General features: G+C 40.2%; 1 protein-coding gene across 1 annotated transcript in view; it reads right to left on the bottom strand.

Annotated features, from left to right (window-relative positions):
- The window catches only part of LOC117394793 (tyrosine-protein phosphatase non-receptor type 23-like), a 36363-nt gene that overhangs the window by 13892 nt on the left and 5671 nt on the right, over window positions 1-16800 (bottom strand). The window contains exons 2-18 of the mRNA XM_033993374.3: window positions 12150-12224; window positions 11536-11663; window positions 11280-11356; window positions 11102-11151; window positions 10443-10574; window positions 9915-9995; window positions 9247-9378; window positions 7469-7516; window positions 6742-6798; window positions 5700-5758; window positions 5033-5112; window positions 4600-4714; window positions 3582-3647; window positions 2532-2677; window positions 1713-2018; window positions 1270-1424; window positions 577-728 (exon numbers count right to left, since the gene is read on the bottom strand). Of these exons, the coding sequence (XP_033849265.2) occupies window positions 577-728; window positions 1270-1424; window positions 1713-2018; window positions 2532-2677; window positions 3582-3647; window positions 4600-4714; window positions 5033-5112; window positions 5700-5758; window positions 6742-6798; window positions 7469-7516; window positions 9247-9378; window positions 9915-9995; window positions 10443-10574; window positions 11102-11151; window positions 11280-11356; window positions 11536-11663; window positions 12150-12224 (1859 nt within the window). The remainder of the gene's footprint in view (window positions 1-576; window positions 729-1269; window positions 1425-1712; window positions 2019-2531; window positions 2678-3581; window positions 3648-4599; window positions 4715-5032; window positions 5113-5699; window positions 5759-6741; window positions 6799-7468; window positions 7517-9246; window positions 9379-9914; window positions 9996-10442; window positions 10575-11101; window positions 11152-11279; window positions 11357-11535; window positions 11664-12149; window positions 12225-16800) is intronic.

Raw genomic sequence — 16800 nt, 5'->3', positions numbered from 1 at the left:
ACAGAAGAAAGATACGTAGTTTGCGTCGCTTGCGTTGTGCAGTAGTTCACAAGGTTTCTTTCCTCCCCGCACCAACTGGAAGTGTTCTGATTTTTCACTCTTGGTACCTGGTCACCCTAACCACAATACATATTCAGTTATACAACACCACTAAACAGGGGTGTACCAATTAATCACGTATCAATGAATCGTGATACTTTAAATACATGATCTATCATATTGTAATAAAAGGTATGTATCATTTGTATTGTGATACAAAACAGAGCTCATTGTAGTACAGCAAATGGTTCTTGAGTGAAGAATGAAGTGTTTTACAGATGTATGAATACAAACCCTCCCTATCTCTTTTCATTTTTATTTAAAAAAATAAATAAATAAAAATAGTCAATTGTTGATGGATATCTTATTATGCATCATACAAGTAGCCAATCAGGACCATCACATGTACTGTGATACATATCTGCATATCGCAACGTATCGTAAATCCTGTCCTTAGTATATTGTTATACCCCTACTCCTGAATTAGCCCGCTTCTCCTCCTGGAGCCTGGTCCTTTGTTACTCCCCCTGGACTCACTTGTGTTCGGTCTCGGCCAGTCCCTTGCGCACGGAAGCGTACTGCACGTTAGCCTCGGTCAGGGCCTTGAGGATGTTCTCCTGGGCGGCCAGGTTCTGATCGATGTACACTTTCACCTGCTCGTACTTCTTTAACTGCTCCTCAAACAGCTTCTGCAGGGACACCAAGGTACAAAGACTCAGATCCATATATACTCACAGGAGAGAGAGAGAGACACACACAGAGACAGAGTGGGAACATTCCAACTCAAGTGCAGCACATTCTGCGAGGGGGTTGCTTTATTTGTACATAATGATACATTTACCATTTACCAGCAAAAGAAAAGCTGTGAAACAACGATTTTGAAGGTGTTAAAAATACCAATTTTCATGAGCTTTGACCTTATTCTTCTCCAATGTGGGTGATAACCTACACATAACTTTAGTATAATTTTAAAGTTTTCTCAAAGGCCAACTTACAAAAAATATACATATAAGGCAAGTTACTGACATGTTCCTCTTCTTGATCTGGAATGAAACTTTAAAACTAAACATTACACCTTAAGCTTGTTACTCAAATGGCTTTTGCAGGGACACCAGGGAATACCAATACACCAAGGCGTCAATGTCTCCTCAAATACATGAAACAAGTACAGTCCTTGGTGACTGGGTGGGTTTTACTAAGCTGGTGCCTGCCAGCCCGTCAGCCTCGTACCTTCATCTCGTAGCGCTCGGTGGTGACGAGGGCACTGGTGATGTCGTCCTTGTGGATCATGTCTCGGAGCTGCTTCTCCAGAGACCGGCGCTGGTCCCTCATCTCCTGCACCTTGCCCAGGATCCGCTTCATTGACTGCAGCACAGCCACGTCCTCTGACAGGGGAGAGACACTGGGTTTATTAGAGGTGCGATCAGCAAGCCATTTCCTAATCTAACATCGAGCGAAATGAATAATCAATGCACGAAGACAAAAAAATGTCTATACAAATACAACTGAAACATGCATATGCATATTATTAAAACTTTAATCATTAGCACTGACAATGTGTAGACTCTGTAGGCAGTACAGAAGATTGCAGAGACTGCAGTACCACTGACTGTATGCTCTGTAGAGGCTGTAGTAAAGCCATGCCCATGACAGTGTTTGAATGAGCTCCATACCTTCAGTGAGCTCAGGCCTGGGCAGTGCAGCACTCAGGCTCTCTAGGGGGCCCCCCAGTAGCCTCAGGTTGGCAATGTGCAGGTTCATGGCACGGTGCAGCTCTGTGTTGGTGAAGCTGGCCTTCTCATGCACCTCCATGTACTTGTCCAGGTCTTTCGTGAGTTCTGCCAGGGCAGGTGGGGGTGGCGGCACGGCCTGCTTCCCTACTGCCTCCTCCAGGCGGCGCTCCTGAGCCTGCTCCTCCTCCAGCAGCTCCCTGATCTCACGCAGAGAGGCCTCCACGTCAGTGAACACCCCAGACAGCACTGGGGGAGCAGAGAGGAGCAGCACAACTATCAGAACCTCAAACAGAGTCAAAGGTGAAACTTACAAGCATTTCCTCTACTGACTGCATCAGTTAATCCACTTCACGTATAGTGTTGCTTTCAACAGGGTTATTTCAACAGCCACCAATTAACTTTACCAACCCAGCTGGTGCTTTTCTCCAGCCTGCAGTTGAACATAGGTTAGAGGCAGCAGGTATGGAATCCACCACTGTTTGGATCATAAAAACAGACCCCACAATGTCTTATGAGACATATCTTGTGTATAGGTTTGAAAGGTTGGGTTTGACCAAAACAGATCCATCTTTCAAGATACATTTTATAAAAAGCTTTTCTATTCTGCAGAGAAAATATCCAGTGGGCAGTAAATGTATGTATTCGGAGGTCCCTTCATAACAAATAACAAGCCACACTGTCACACTGATGTGTAATGTAAGTTTCTGTCTGTATTCCCACTGCAGAGTGTGTTTGAGTGTGTTAGGCATGTGTGCTCACCCTGCATGGATTGGATCAGGTTTTTAACGGTGTCGGGCCGCACGCTCAGCGCAGCACACTTCTCCATCAGGACAGGGGGGATGTGGCTGTACATGTCCAGGTTGTCCACTGTCTCAGGGTCTAGCCGCAGAGAGTCCATGAACTGTCTGCAGGAATCAACAAGGTAGGTACTGACTGCTATGTGAGTTTAGTGGGAAAACTCCTTATGAGAACCGGTTACTCCGCACAACCTTTCTTCACATGTAGTTAATGAATATCAAAGCATTACTTTATGTTTTCTGCATGTTCAAAGCACACATCTAAAGGCCCTACGTCTGTACAGAAACTGTGGAGGTGCTTAAAGACATGTCTGGCTACATCTAAACGGCCCATCTAATGCAACAGGATACATACTTTTGCTCTCTGGGATATAACCCTTGAGATGCACCATCTTGTTTACAAGAGAGCACGGGGGGAAAGCAACCACACACACATTCCTTCAAGTTTTTGGGACAGTCATGTGAAATCTCAAAGAATAGTGCTGACTGTAACTTTGCTGGACCCATATTTAAAGAGAAACAAGTTCCAGTGAAATCTTTGTATGGCAAGGGCTCACACAATCTTTCTAATTTTTTTATTTTTTTTAATTTAGAGTGCCCAATCATTTTAACCCCCATTTTCTCTCCAATTTAGAATGTCCAATGATGTTCCCTCACTGCAGTAATTCCTCACACAGCTCAGAAGAACTGAAAGTTCAGTGGGCATTCTACAAACCCAAGCCAATTTCCTTAATTACACCCAGAAACTCAAGAGCGGATGTCGGAGAGCTACCGGCCTCTGGAAGACAAAGGCCAGCCCTGCAGGTGTCCTCCTGAGCTCACCAGGCACCTGGACAGTAGGGTATGCTGTAGCGCAATGATGAGAAAGGGTTGATAGTTTTGTTCCCTAACCCTCGGGAACTCCAGAGCCTTCGGAATCCCCGGTGAAAGGGATCGCACACAATCTACTATATAATCACAATTACAGTTACACCGAAGTACAACTCTGGATACAGCTGAGAAGAGCACTCACTCCAGAGTCTCATTCTTGCTGTTGATCTTGGCCATGATGTCTCTCAGCAGCTTGGCTTTCTCCTCACTGCAGGCGAAAAAGAAATAGCAATACAAGATTAATCAGCACTTTCAGTAAATGCATTTATCTTTTTAAACAGATTTAATGTGTTACCCTAGCATACATATTTACAAAAACACACCCACTTACATAAATGTAGATGTGTTTTTTGTTTTTTTTAATTCAAACCACCAAATATGCAGTTAAACCAATTTATGCTGGAAAATGTGTCTAACTGACTTTCTTATTTTTATATTCGAATTTATGAAGGAGTGTCACAAAGACGGCCGGAGTGGGTGGCGTCAGACCAGAAACAGGAAGTAATACACAGAGACAGTGAGGTTGGTGAAGCTGAGCACTTGGTTGTGCTCAGCATTTAATAAACCAAATAAGAGAATACAAAAAACAGGACACGGCACTTGCGGCCAAAATAAACAGGTAAACAAAAACAAACAGACACTTAACAAACGGTGCACGGAGACAAACAAACACGGTAAGTGAAAACACTTACTATTATTTCCGTTTATTTTAACTCCTCTCTCTCTCCCGTTCTCCACTCACGAACACCCAACCCCGAGTGAGAGCTACGTGTCTCTATATATACTGTTGTACTGGGATTCAATTACTAATTAATTATTCACTTGAATCCCAGCACGTAAATTCATTACGTGCAACCCCGTGCTCACATATTATTACATACTTTAAATGCACGTGAAGTGATAGTGCAATCCCGTGCCTAAATATAATTATACAATTTTAAATCACACGTGAAACACAGACCCGTTTATATCCCGTGTACCAATGACTATACACCAACATTAACACACGCAACATACAACACATAACACACAAATGCACACAGGGGCGGGGCACATTGCCACAAGGAGTTTTAAGTATGAACGCAAAATATGCAAGTCCAACTGCATACACAAGCACGCTCACACACACAGACACACTTCACCCCAGAGGTCCCAGTTACCTGTAGAGGGATGAGGCTTCATGAGCTGCCATGGGAACCAGTTTAGAGAAAATATCAGGTCCAGTCACACTGGGGTCAGTCGGGTTAACCGGGAGAGCTTTCACCAGGGGGGCGCCTGGAAGGGGGTGGGGGAAGAAGAGAGTCTGGGGAGGTGACCAAACTATTCTTTCACCTCTATTGGCTAAAATAAGATCCTAATCCATTTGACTTTCCTTTTTTTAGTCCTAAAATCCAGAACTGTACTGGAAGTGCTGAAGCTGCACAATATCTTGCTATAATCAATGGTCTGCTAGGATAAGTCTGACAAAATCCCAAATTACCAACAATCACAGATCGAACTGGCAAAAAATAAATCTGCTAATGTGGTCCACTAAATATAATGAAATCTCTCTAAAGACAGCAGCAAGCAGAGAGACAAAGCAAGAAGATTTACCTTTAACAGAGGGCAGAGTCTCCAGGGCAGGCACAGACTCATGGTAAATAAAATCATTGTCCTTCTTTGCAGAGTTGAACCTGAGGGGAACATGAAAACAGTGTCACCAATAACCTGTGAGAACTCGTTACTGCCCCCTGTAAGCTAGCTAGAATACCACCATCACATGTCTTAGGAAATATTAACACATTCAAACTTCAAACACTGGCATTCTAAGATGTACACAACTGTAAGGTCAAATTCACACTTGTCCTGAACACACACCATAAAGGGGACTTACTCCCTCGTGCTGTCAGCCCTGTTCAGTTATCACACACATGGGTCTCTTGTGCAGTCAGTCAGAACTTGTTTAGGTATATTATTAAAATAACCAGGTGCGGTGCTAGAAGTTTGAACAATCTAAACAAGTCACACCTGAGTCTATAGGGTTACTATTAGGATTGGTTAGCAAAGCTATAGGGGAGGGCCAAATAATTTAACAGCAGTCTGATTCCATAAACTCCTGCATCTTGACCATATAAATAATACAGCTAAGCTAATTCAGGGTAGTTCTGAAACCCAGTGCTGGGTGCAGGTCTGGTGTTCGGTTCTGACCCTGAGTTAGCACTACACTGAGACACATTCCAGTAAACACTGCAATCGACACAATAACCAATGGCTGCCTTACTTTCCCCCGATCACATCCATGGTGAATCTCAAGGCCTCCTGTACACTCTCAGGCTGGCCCTGCTCCGGATTGAAATCACACAGGAGAGCAAAGTTAGCATTTCCAAAGCAGTGAACAACACAGTCCTGTTTAAGTATGTATAACGGCTTTGCTCTGATGCCAGGGTCTAAACGAAGCTGGAAAGAGTTCAGTCATTCTCCAAAACCTCCAAACCAGTGTGTAAAGTTAGGAGAGTATGTGTGTTTATGTCCATTAGAGGTGTCAGACTTTGTTTAATTTCCTAAACATTTTGATTACACACATTTAACGTTGATGCCATGGCTGAGGCGACACATCGATCCATCACATCGTTTGAACACTATCGATAGTCAAGTCTGTGCATCGTTTCTGTGTACAGGTTTTCAGCAAAGGAATTGGCAATCATTTATTGCCTCAGGTCTGACTCACTGAATCTGCATGCGACTGAGCTCACCTTCTACTGAACTGCTGCAGACAGTGTTTACTTTTTGTAAATTAGTTATTTTGTTCTCTGGATTGGTCGTTGAACCGACTGGATTTAAAAAAAAAAAAATTCAATGGGTTTTGCTTTGACCCTCAACAGGCACAAATCACACAGATAAGGTAAATTATTAAATCTTTTTTTTGTTACTATATGCACAAACTGATGCAATTTAAATCAGCATAATAGTTTTTAAACCTTTAACAGAAATATTGCACATTAATCCACAGCTCCACATGCATTATTGTTGTATTTTTTTTAATCTTTCATAACATCAATTAATTGATGCATCAACTTTTATGGAAAACGATATAGCGATGGTGAAAAATTAGGCATCGCCCCAGCCTTAGTTGATGCTTTAACATAACTATAGAAAAAAATACTAAATATTATATAAATAACCTTACAAAGGCCAACATCTGTATTTCATGCCTATTTCTAATGACGTTTACACGTTTACACACAAAGCTACTCTAACACCCCTAGTGTGCATGTGGGTTTCTATTTCTACCTGCATGCTGTTGGAAAGTGAATATCTGATACCTTGGCCAGCTTCACAGCTTCATTCAGTTTATCCAGAGCACTCTGCAGGTAGGTCAGCTGCAAAGATATAAAGCATGTGTTTTTATGAGAGACAGATACTGACACCTCCAGGTTTAAACAAACAACTACAGGGTCCCAGAGACCCACAGAAATGCACACAACTAATGTTGAATAGTAAGACAACCAGTTTCGCTAACTAGAGCCCAGAATGACAAAGCTTGTAGTGGGAGTACTTTCTGGGATCCAGCTTTGTGGTGGTGCTGAAACCTTGAGTCTGTGGGCAAACTGGGTTAAGAAATACCATGGGCCTAGTCTAATTGTCAGCACCACTGCATGGTGTAAGAATCCAGAATAATATCGTACTTGGTTTGACCTTAATTATATTTATTACTCTAGGATATATAATTTTCTTTACCTTTGAGTATATACCACAGTTTTCAAAAATGAAAAAAAACACAATGGGCTATTTACTCTGAAACCGTCATTGTGCATTTTGTTCTCTGAAAGAGAATTCAAATTCGAAAACAAATAAGAAACAACTTAAGACTACTTACAAGTTACTAAGATAAAAGCCTGAGTTGTTTATATCGTGTTTGGTAACTTTATTGGATGTGTTTCTCCTTTCTGAAAAAAATGTGCTAATGACGATTGAGTAAATAGCTTTGAGAATTTAGCCCAGTATGATCTGAATCCAGTGAAAGAGGAGCCGTGCAGCTGTGCGGCATACCTGCTCTCCGTACTTCTGCTGCTCCTCCGCCTGCTTGCCCATGTGCAGCTGAGGAGAGAAAACACAACAGCGTCAGACAAGCCTGCACACCGATCTCAGCCAAATAGACAAAGACCATCAGTTCCCTCTCCACAAAGCTCAAATCTCCATTCAATACAACCCACTACTGTCTTCACACACAATACAATAAAATGAGTTGACAAAATAACGATAACGGATGGTTTTAAAGGCCCCCATCTGCACCAACATTGGAAAACCTTATTGAAGTGAAACCAGCCAAGCATATATTAGGATAGGTGAGAGGTTTTTGTATCTTTTATAACAGATTTTCCACAAGTACAACACAACACTTTTGGTAACAGTTTGCCCTGTATCACGTGGTATTACATCGTAACAATTACATCCTGGAGCAACATTCAGTGACGAGTACTTTGCGACGGAAATATAAATGAACTACCCTACCGATCCAAGAAAATTGCTGGGTAAGCCAGAATTGTTTAATATAAAGAAGGAAATCAAATCCAATACCAATGTTCAGATAGCAGATGGAATTCAGTATATGCAATAAATAGTACAATCAGTATACGCAGAGTTTAAAGTATTTAATCTTGCAGAGTTTAAAGCATTCAACACCGCAGAGATTAACAGCCAGCATTGCCCAGATCAAATCTCAAATACATACAAGTATTTAAACCACCCAAATAACCCAGCCACCAACATTAACACACAAAAACATTGATCAATGGATCAACAGACCTTATTACGTAAAGAAAATGTCATTTGAACAAAAACAAAAAGTAAAAATAATCCAGAGTCGTTCTATTAAATCCGTATCGAGAAACTACTGCAGAGATAACCCATTAAAACAAACAGAACCGATTATTGTCACTAAATTAAATAGCTTCCACCTAATTTATCTTAAGAATCCGAAAAGCCCACTTCAAAACATTTGGGGTTTTCTCTCCAACTCAAAGAACATTAGATGACAGTATTTTATTGCAACAAATAACAGACACGTGGCAGAGAAAGAAGAGGCTCTTCACAAGAGAATTAAAAATATGTTGTTGAAATAAAAACCTTGTGGTTGATGTACAGAAACAAATCCTGTTCTAGTAGCAAGACTAAATTTGATTATGTTAGCCACGAATAAAATCAAGGGCAGGTTAGTTTGAGACTGCATTATGCCATTACCTCATACATTATCTATCGAGTCCAACCTTGATTGGATTAGTTTCTGGGACTGAAAAGAGTACATCCTGTTTTCAGAACCCCTCAGGTCAGGTATCACAGCTAAGGACACCAGACGAGGACTGAGTTTATCAGGGCCTCTGAAACTCTGTAGCTTTTTAAATACAACATCCTCACATCTGTTGTGAAAACTACCCCGCCCTTTTTTAAAGTGGGCTCAAAACATCATTTGAATTTATTATTTTTATTTGTTTACACTTTTCTTACTGTGTTATGGTGTTTACAATCACTCACAGAGAGCACCTAGTTTTGGTTGCTCCTCCAATAATGAGTTATTATATTCTTTCTCTATATCTGTCTTTAGCTGGCTTCAAGCTTGTCTGTACAATGAAGTGCCTATACGAATGGCAGATTTGGAGAATAAAAGAATAACTCAATATTGGTGCAACCACTCAGAACGATTACAAGGGCCATAAAATAGTAAGTGAAATACTGAAATGTATAAAATAAAAATGACACTTGAAGCTATTCACTCTTCAAATCTGTCCCTGCACCTCCCTTTCCTCACAGCACAGCTGAAGGTCACCTACATGAGCAATGGCTGCAAAGTAGTAGATCTTCATCTGCACCAGTTTCTTCCAGTCCTTCTGGATCTTCCCCAGCAGCGAGGCTGTCTCGGAGTTCTCCAGTGCCCGGCATGCCTCCTTGTAGTAATCAACAACCTGCAGGGTTCAAAACGCAGAGACAGCAAGGAACTATTAGAGGAATTTTGCACAGCAAACTACACCGTGGGGCTAGACAGAGACACACAGTTTAATTTAGAGAGGCACACACAGAGTGCAACTGACAATAATCTACAACCTACAGGGGAAATACAAAAGCAAACCAAATCTCTCTGTATATTTAATAAAGGATAAGCAGTATATGTATTATTAGCAATACGGTTTTACGTCTAAATAAATAAATACTGTAAATAAACTCAACAAAATCTCTGCTGTCTATGAACAACAAATATTTGAAACACTAAAGCACCATTGTTTAACAGAATCTTTGAGACAACACAGAAGAACTTAATATCAGTAAAGTCCATACTGAGAGATAGAGAATATTCATATTCCTTAAAAGTTCATTACCTACCATTAGCGACAGCCAGGGCAGGTGATTTCTTGTGGTTATGACATGGTCTGTATTGTTTTAATCTAACTCCAGCACAACCTGTGTTTCTGCTGTTACAGTAACTATGGCAAGAAGAACATACCTGTGCACTGATCCGAGCCACCAGGAAACTCTTCCTATTGTCCAGCATGGATTTCTCCAGCAGGCACTCCTGAGCCTGGCCCTGAGACACACAGACAGACAGAGTTAGAGCAGAGAGTCTGGGGTGAGGGCAAGTCAATAAGCATCTTCACATCACAAAGTGCTCAATACACGTTAATATGTTACAAGACTTATTACCTGAATTCACAGTCTCTGATATGCTTCTTCCCAGCTGGGTGTGGGGTATCTGATTTGTTAGCTTGGCTGTCTGTCATTGCATGACGACAGCAAAGCTGGCTGAATAGATTTTCATTTTTTGACTCCATTTGAGTTATAATTTTTTTTTTTTGGGTGGAGTGTTCTTAACAAACTGGGAATTGTGCGCACATCTTTGGGGGGGTAAAAAAAATGGAGGGGGGGGGGGGGGGGTTTGTCTAAAGTTTGCAGGATTCCCACAAATCACTCACTGAAATACAAGCCCTGTTTTATGAGGGAAGGATCTCTTGTGCTACAGTGGGTGCTGCCCTACCAGCATGAGGTTGATGTTGAGGTTGAGGATCTGGTGGCTCATGTCCACACTGAAGTTGTGGCTGAAGTGGTCCCGCAGGTAGGAGAAGGCCCCGGCAGAGCACTGGAAGTGGGTGCAGGACACCTTCATCCCCTGAAGCACAGACAAGAACAAAGAATACAGCGAGTGAAGCTCACATGCAAGGACCTGACAGGCACGTTCTTATCTTACAAAGCATATTTCATGTGAAACATTTAAAACACAGTTTTACACAGAGAATGGAGAAGACTGTGAGAAGAAGTATTGGCTGGGGTACAGATGTTTTATTAAAGTTTTATTCCTTTATTGTAAATATTTATTTAATCACAATTTAATAATAAATAGTAAGTCCATGTTGACAGTACCATAACATGTACTGTACTTCAATGTTAAAGACCATTTGCTTCCTCCCTGCTCTTGATATTTTAATAATTAAATTAAAAAATCTACAAGGTTAAGGGAATTTACCATGAAGGAATTCATTGTTGAATGTAATGGAATAAAACTAGTTGCTATTCTTTGGGGATTTCCCCATCTAGGAAGTGCTGGATCACAATGCAAAAGTGCTAAGGGTGCAGATAGGCTATAATATGCAATACCTGTAAAGCAAGTTTAATTGTTAAGCCTGTGTTGGAGCTTACCTCCTCTGATACCCTGTTGTCCATGGCTCCTAGCATCGAATGCAGAGCACCTGTGGGATAGAAGTGTCACTTTAAAACACAGGCTCCCAACGCAGCCAAACAGCAGACGAACTTGATCCAATATCACACACTAGATCTGATCAGAGAGGTTCTAAATACAGCCAATCAATTTTCATACCCAGGTTATAGAGGATGCAGGCTTGTTCATAGCTGATATCATCGTGGGTAACCGTCTTCCCAGAGAAGATCTCTGTCCTGCAAAAATGACAACTTGAATCTCAATGACCCGATCAGACATTATAAACCAACACTGTAATGTGACTCTCAATAAAGTGGACATATGCATTGCTTTGCAAGGTTTATAACATTAACATTGTTTTTCTAAGGGGGCAAACAGCACAGTAACTGGGTACCGATCTGTGCACAGCACTCACCATGTGATGGGCACTGCCGCCTCCTGTCCAGATCCCATGGGCACCCGGCTCTGGAGGTAGTGGAGCTGGCCAAAGTATTTCCTCAAGGTGCTGCAGCCTTCGAAATCCCTTGTAACGTTCACCGCACCCTGCCCAGGCACACACAAGACACATGAGCTGAGCTCTACTTACTTAGGCTCACAGAGTCACACCACACGAGGATCATGGACATGGATATATTTCCCTGCTCTATGACACTTTGCAATACAACCTCCAGACTTAAAGACTTGCGTTAACATTTGAAAAGGCCTTAATTAAAAAAAGGTATTTAATAACGCCTTTGGAAATTGCGATGTGATTGCATGTCGCCACCGAAAAGGATTAAAGAAAATAAGAAAAGATACTAATGTGAGGAAGCCATTAAGCCCATCAGGTCAAATTGGGCACTATTTTATTTAATCCACACCTATCATCTCTAGCTAACTAACTATACATGTTACCTGCCCCTCCCTTATTTAACAAGAATCTCTTAGCCCTCCCACTACAAGTTGCTTCGACCAATGAGCAGTAATAATAACATATCCCAGTAGAAGCTCCATCCAAAGCCGTCTAGCCCCTCCCCCTGTGACAGGTACCTGTCTCAGCTGCTCCAGTTTCTTCAGCTGATCGTTGTAGTTTTCTGGGTCCTCTCCATAGTTCTTCAGGATGAACTATGGAGGAGAAAGATGAGATAAGAAACCATCCGCCAACAGCATCTCTTCACAGAGCACAGAAAACGACCTGCTAATGTAACATATTTGTACCCCCACGCACTGGAATCAGTTGAAGAGTGGGAAATGAGATTCTTCACTTTTACACATTTTAAACTGAGACACAATAAATGCTTACAATACAGTAATCAATCAATGATAAAAGTCTTGTTCAAAAGAAAAGGTGCTTGGACTACTGTGCATATTGATGAAAGATATGCAAAGATGTGAAGACTACCTTGCCTGTGTATGACCTACTGTAGCAGTGAATGAGCAGCCAAATTGTGGGAAACTGTTCAAATGAGTTTGGACAACAAAACCAGCATACCATTTAGGGAACTGATGGTAAAAGTAAGATACATAATAGGCTATAATACAAATGTTTGTTCCAGTTTGAAACCAATCCCAATATGTTAAAGTATAAACATTTTAAACCAATTTAATCCTGAAGTTTAAACATTTAGGAAATTAAACAGAACTAACACTCCTAACCTGAACTCTCGTCACCTGACACTAACCTGAACTCTCAGCTGTGTCTAGTAGACAAACAGTATGGCTGATCAAGTTTTTAATTTCTGATCAGGTTTTGGGTGAAATGAAAGAAGAACTAAAAACAAATCACACCAGGTTTAGAAAATGAAATGCACAGCGAGTCAATACTTTACAAAAACAAGTGTTTATTGGACAACTCGATTAAGGAAACCCATTTATAACACACAGGACACAAATGCTGTTCTGAGCCACGAAGTAAGACAAAACATTCCCGCTTCTAGCTGTCTTTGCCAACCATTTATTCAATTGAGACTTGATCAATGCATGTGACAGCGACATCAGAATGTTAAACATCCTTTCTCCATTGGCAAGAGATGAGACCTGCAATGAGCGGAACTTTCCCTCAATGAGAGAGGCAGATAGTGCTGCACTCACTGCTGCTGCTTCTTATGCACATCGACAGAAAAAACAAATCAGCACTTTCACGTATCATTTACATTTGCCACTTTTAAACCGGCTTTGAGGCAGCTTAGCTCTTAGGACGTTTTTCTTTTTTTTTCTGTTGTAGCGATAACACAGCCATCCTAATTCAAGCCATCACAAAAGTGGCCTGCTGGTGGCTTTGCAATAGCTTTGGTCTGTTTTTTGCTCTATTGTGAATGCAGCGGTCCCAGAGTCGGATCATGCAGGCAAGTTGTGAGCAACCCCAGTGTGAGTGTCATTCAGCTGCCTCCTTGGTAACAGGATGCATAATCATACTCCACTGAAGCAGCAGACATGAGATGCCGGAGTGATCCGAGCCAGTGCTTGTTACTGGTTTTATTTTTATTTTTATTTTTTAATTGTCTATTATGGGCAGTTTCACAGGATCCTGGACTTTGTGTTTTGTAATTCAGTGCCTATCTGCAACAGTATTAACATGCATTTTAATTAGCTGCAAGAAATAAACAACCATATGATGGGTATGTTATTTATTTTAGGTTTAATGTGAATATTACCAATTATGGACGCAACGGTTATGATTTTCCCGAACCGGAACCAACATAATAATAATAATAATAATAATAATAATAATAATAATAATAATAATAATAATAATTATTATTATTATTATTATTATTATTTATTTCTTAGCAGATGCCCTTATCCAGGGTTACAATTGTTACAAGATATCACATTATTTTTACATACAATTACCCATTTATACAGTTGGGTTTTTACTGGAGCAATGTAGGTAAAGTACTTTGCTCAAGGGTACAGCAGCAGTGTCCCCCACCTGGGATTTAACCCACGACCCTCTGGTCAAGAGTCCAGCGCCCTAACCACTACTCCACACTTCTGTCCATTTGCATAAGATTCCAAACCGTACAATACCTGAACTAAATCTTTTTTTGTACTACGAATAGACGTTGGCAGTTTCAGCAGTATGTCAGCGGGCATTTTCTGGTGGTCAAAGCACACTTTGCTGCATGAAGATGGTTCACATTAATATCCCTCAATGCTTTCAAAATAGTAACATAACTCGAACGTTACGACAAGCCCTACCTGACTGATTCTGACAGCCCTCAGTAGGGTTTGTTGATGAAAGGTTGGTGCTACTAGAACTGCAAGCATACACAAGAACTCGGCCTGTGTACCCTAACAAAAAAAAAAAACATCCTAAGAAGTGGCAAGCTGAAGCTGGAAGTTTGTGTTTATATATATATAAAAAAATAAAGGTTGAGTCTGTCGCATCTGTTAAATTACTCAATAGAGATCTAATAAAAAAATAAATAAATATACTAAACTGACTAAAAGCCAAATGCAAAAATATTGAAAGAAAATGAGTTTTGTTAGGCCGATTACTTTGTTAACGCATTCTATCAGCATAATGATTTTCATTGAATTCAAGTGTAAGGGCCTTACCTATAGAACCATAGGTATATATGTATAGATCGCGTGAGTTGCAGTTCTACTCAGACATGATTTGCACATGATATACCACTTACAACCGACTGCAACTATTTTTGTTTTAAACTTTCATTTTGGGTTTACCGAAAACCGATTGGACGTCAAAACCAGCTGAAAGAGTTGATCAAAATACAAAGACTTGCATCTCTATTACAAATGCAAGTAACTAAAAAACGTTTTGTTTTACAGTACGCATTCGTTTAATATAAATGTGAGTACACAAGTGGAGAAATAAACTTATTTTTGGATCAATATCTGCACTTCAGTAACACTGAACACAGAAATATGTTTACAGCTATACATTTCTACTCCTGCATGGTCCATGCTTTTTCTAGGCCCTCTGGTTGTAGCTAAATCAGAAAGAAAACACTTATTACTATCAATGTTTGTTAGTGGCCAATAAGGGCCTATAAATTGAAAAATGATTTCAATAATTTGTAAACTCAAGAAATCACAATGTACCTCTGTAATAACTTTTCATCTTGTGTATAGTGATGTGGCCATGGAGATATGGCATCTGAGGTATTATAGGACATTTTAAATGGTCCAAATTACACTTTATCCAGACATTGATACAAATCAATTCATCACATTATGTAATCAACTGTTGTGTTGTTCTTGTTTTGTTTTTTAATGTTCTGGGGCCAAGGTGTTTGACTCCTGTTGGCCCATGGTTTTGTATGATCCCGACTGTCTGATGTCATTCAGTACCAATTTTACGAGTCAGATTCCTTTTTTTTGTGTTGCTATTAGGGAAGGATTCTCACACAGAGCAGATAAGGATAATTTCTGAATGATGAAATGCGTATGAAGACACATACATTAATACCGATAATTATGTGGTTGTTTCCAGCATCTTTGTGTGGGATCTTTCTGTCAGAAAATAGAACAGAGAGAACTGAGTGTAAAATAGCAATGCAAGGGCCGCAGAATTAGCATAGAAAATTTGCTTGTCAAATTATCAGGAACACACTGCAGATCATAAATGTATTTACCCTTTGTACTGGAAGACATCTAGCTCACTTAGTTCTGAAATGCGACTAATTAGGAGTTAAACAGAGTGAGTTGCTCAATTCTTTTCTATGTTTGAGTCTAGCACTGTCAGTCATGACAGATTTAACCAAACACACACAGACACACACACTAGCACACACAGAAGACACACGTTTTCTTCCATTTTCCAATAAGATAAAAACCCTAGGGCTTATTTCTAAGACAAGGCTTTGGCAATGATATTGTATAACAAATTAAAAACCACTTGGCAAACTACCTGGTGCTGCACATTTGGTGGTCAGTCCTATCCTTTCCCTTTCATGAGTTGCATTCTATAATAAACTGGTTTGAAATCTGGTGTGTAACCGCCTAAAATCTATCCTTAAAAACCCAAGTTCAATGAGATAAGGGGAAGAGGGCTAATACTTTTCCACTACCAATTTTCCATTACTGTGTACACTAAATACTGTTTAACTTTGAAGTGTTTTAATTGCTCTGAAGCAAGTTCAATTACGGGGAAGTCAACTAATGTGTCTAATTAGTCTGAGTGTTTAACAGACAAGTGCTGGTAAAAGGTGTCACCACAGATCAAAGCATCTACCTAATATTAACTGGGACTTCCACCCAGAATAAACATTACGTTTTTACTCATATACTCTGATGTTTTCAATCTCCAAAAAAGCAGCGATACCTTTTAATTTCACTATAGTTCTCCCCCTTTGTAACGGTGGACAGAAGCCTTATTTTAAGGCTCTTGTTACACGAGTCAATGCGCTGGCAACATAAATTGTTGCAACGTGTTGCCTATGACGTCACCACGGGGGATTTGACCTGTTACACGAAACAACTACCAGTAAACTCGCATTCGATACAAATTGCCTTTAATCCAAGCAATATCCAATCATATTTAAGAACCACGTCACGTGGTTCTGGTTTTCAGGTCATATACTTACAAATACCAAGCATCAGTACAATTATTTAGTATTACTGTCATCTTTAAATAATTGATCAACTAATAATTATAATAATAAAGTAGTAACGTTTACAGAATAAAAGCAAATAAGCCAACTATGTAAAACTCAATTTAACCTACAGTACTACA

The sequence above is a fragment of the Acipenser ruthenus genome, chromosome 3 (genome assembly GCF_902713425.1).
Source record: "Acipenser ruthenus chromosome 3, fAciRut3.2 maternal haplotype, whole genome shotgun sequence".
In the NCBI taxonomy this organism is placed as follows: Eukaryota; Metazoa; Chordata; class Actinopteri; order Acipenseriformes; family Acipenseridae; genus Acipenser; species Acipenser ruthenus.
This window is presented reverse-complemented; position numbering and strand designations above follow the sequence as displayed.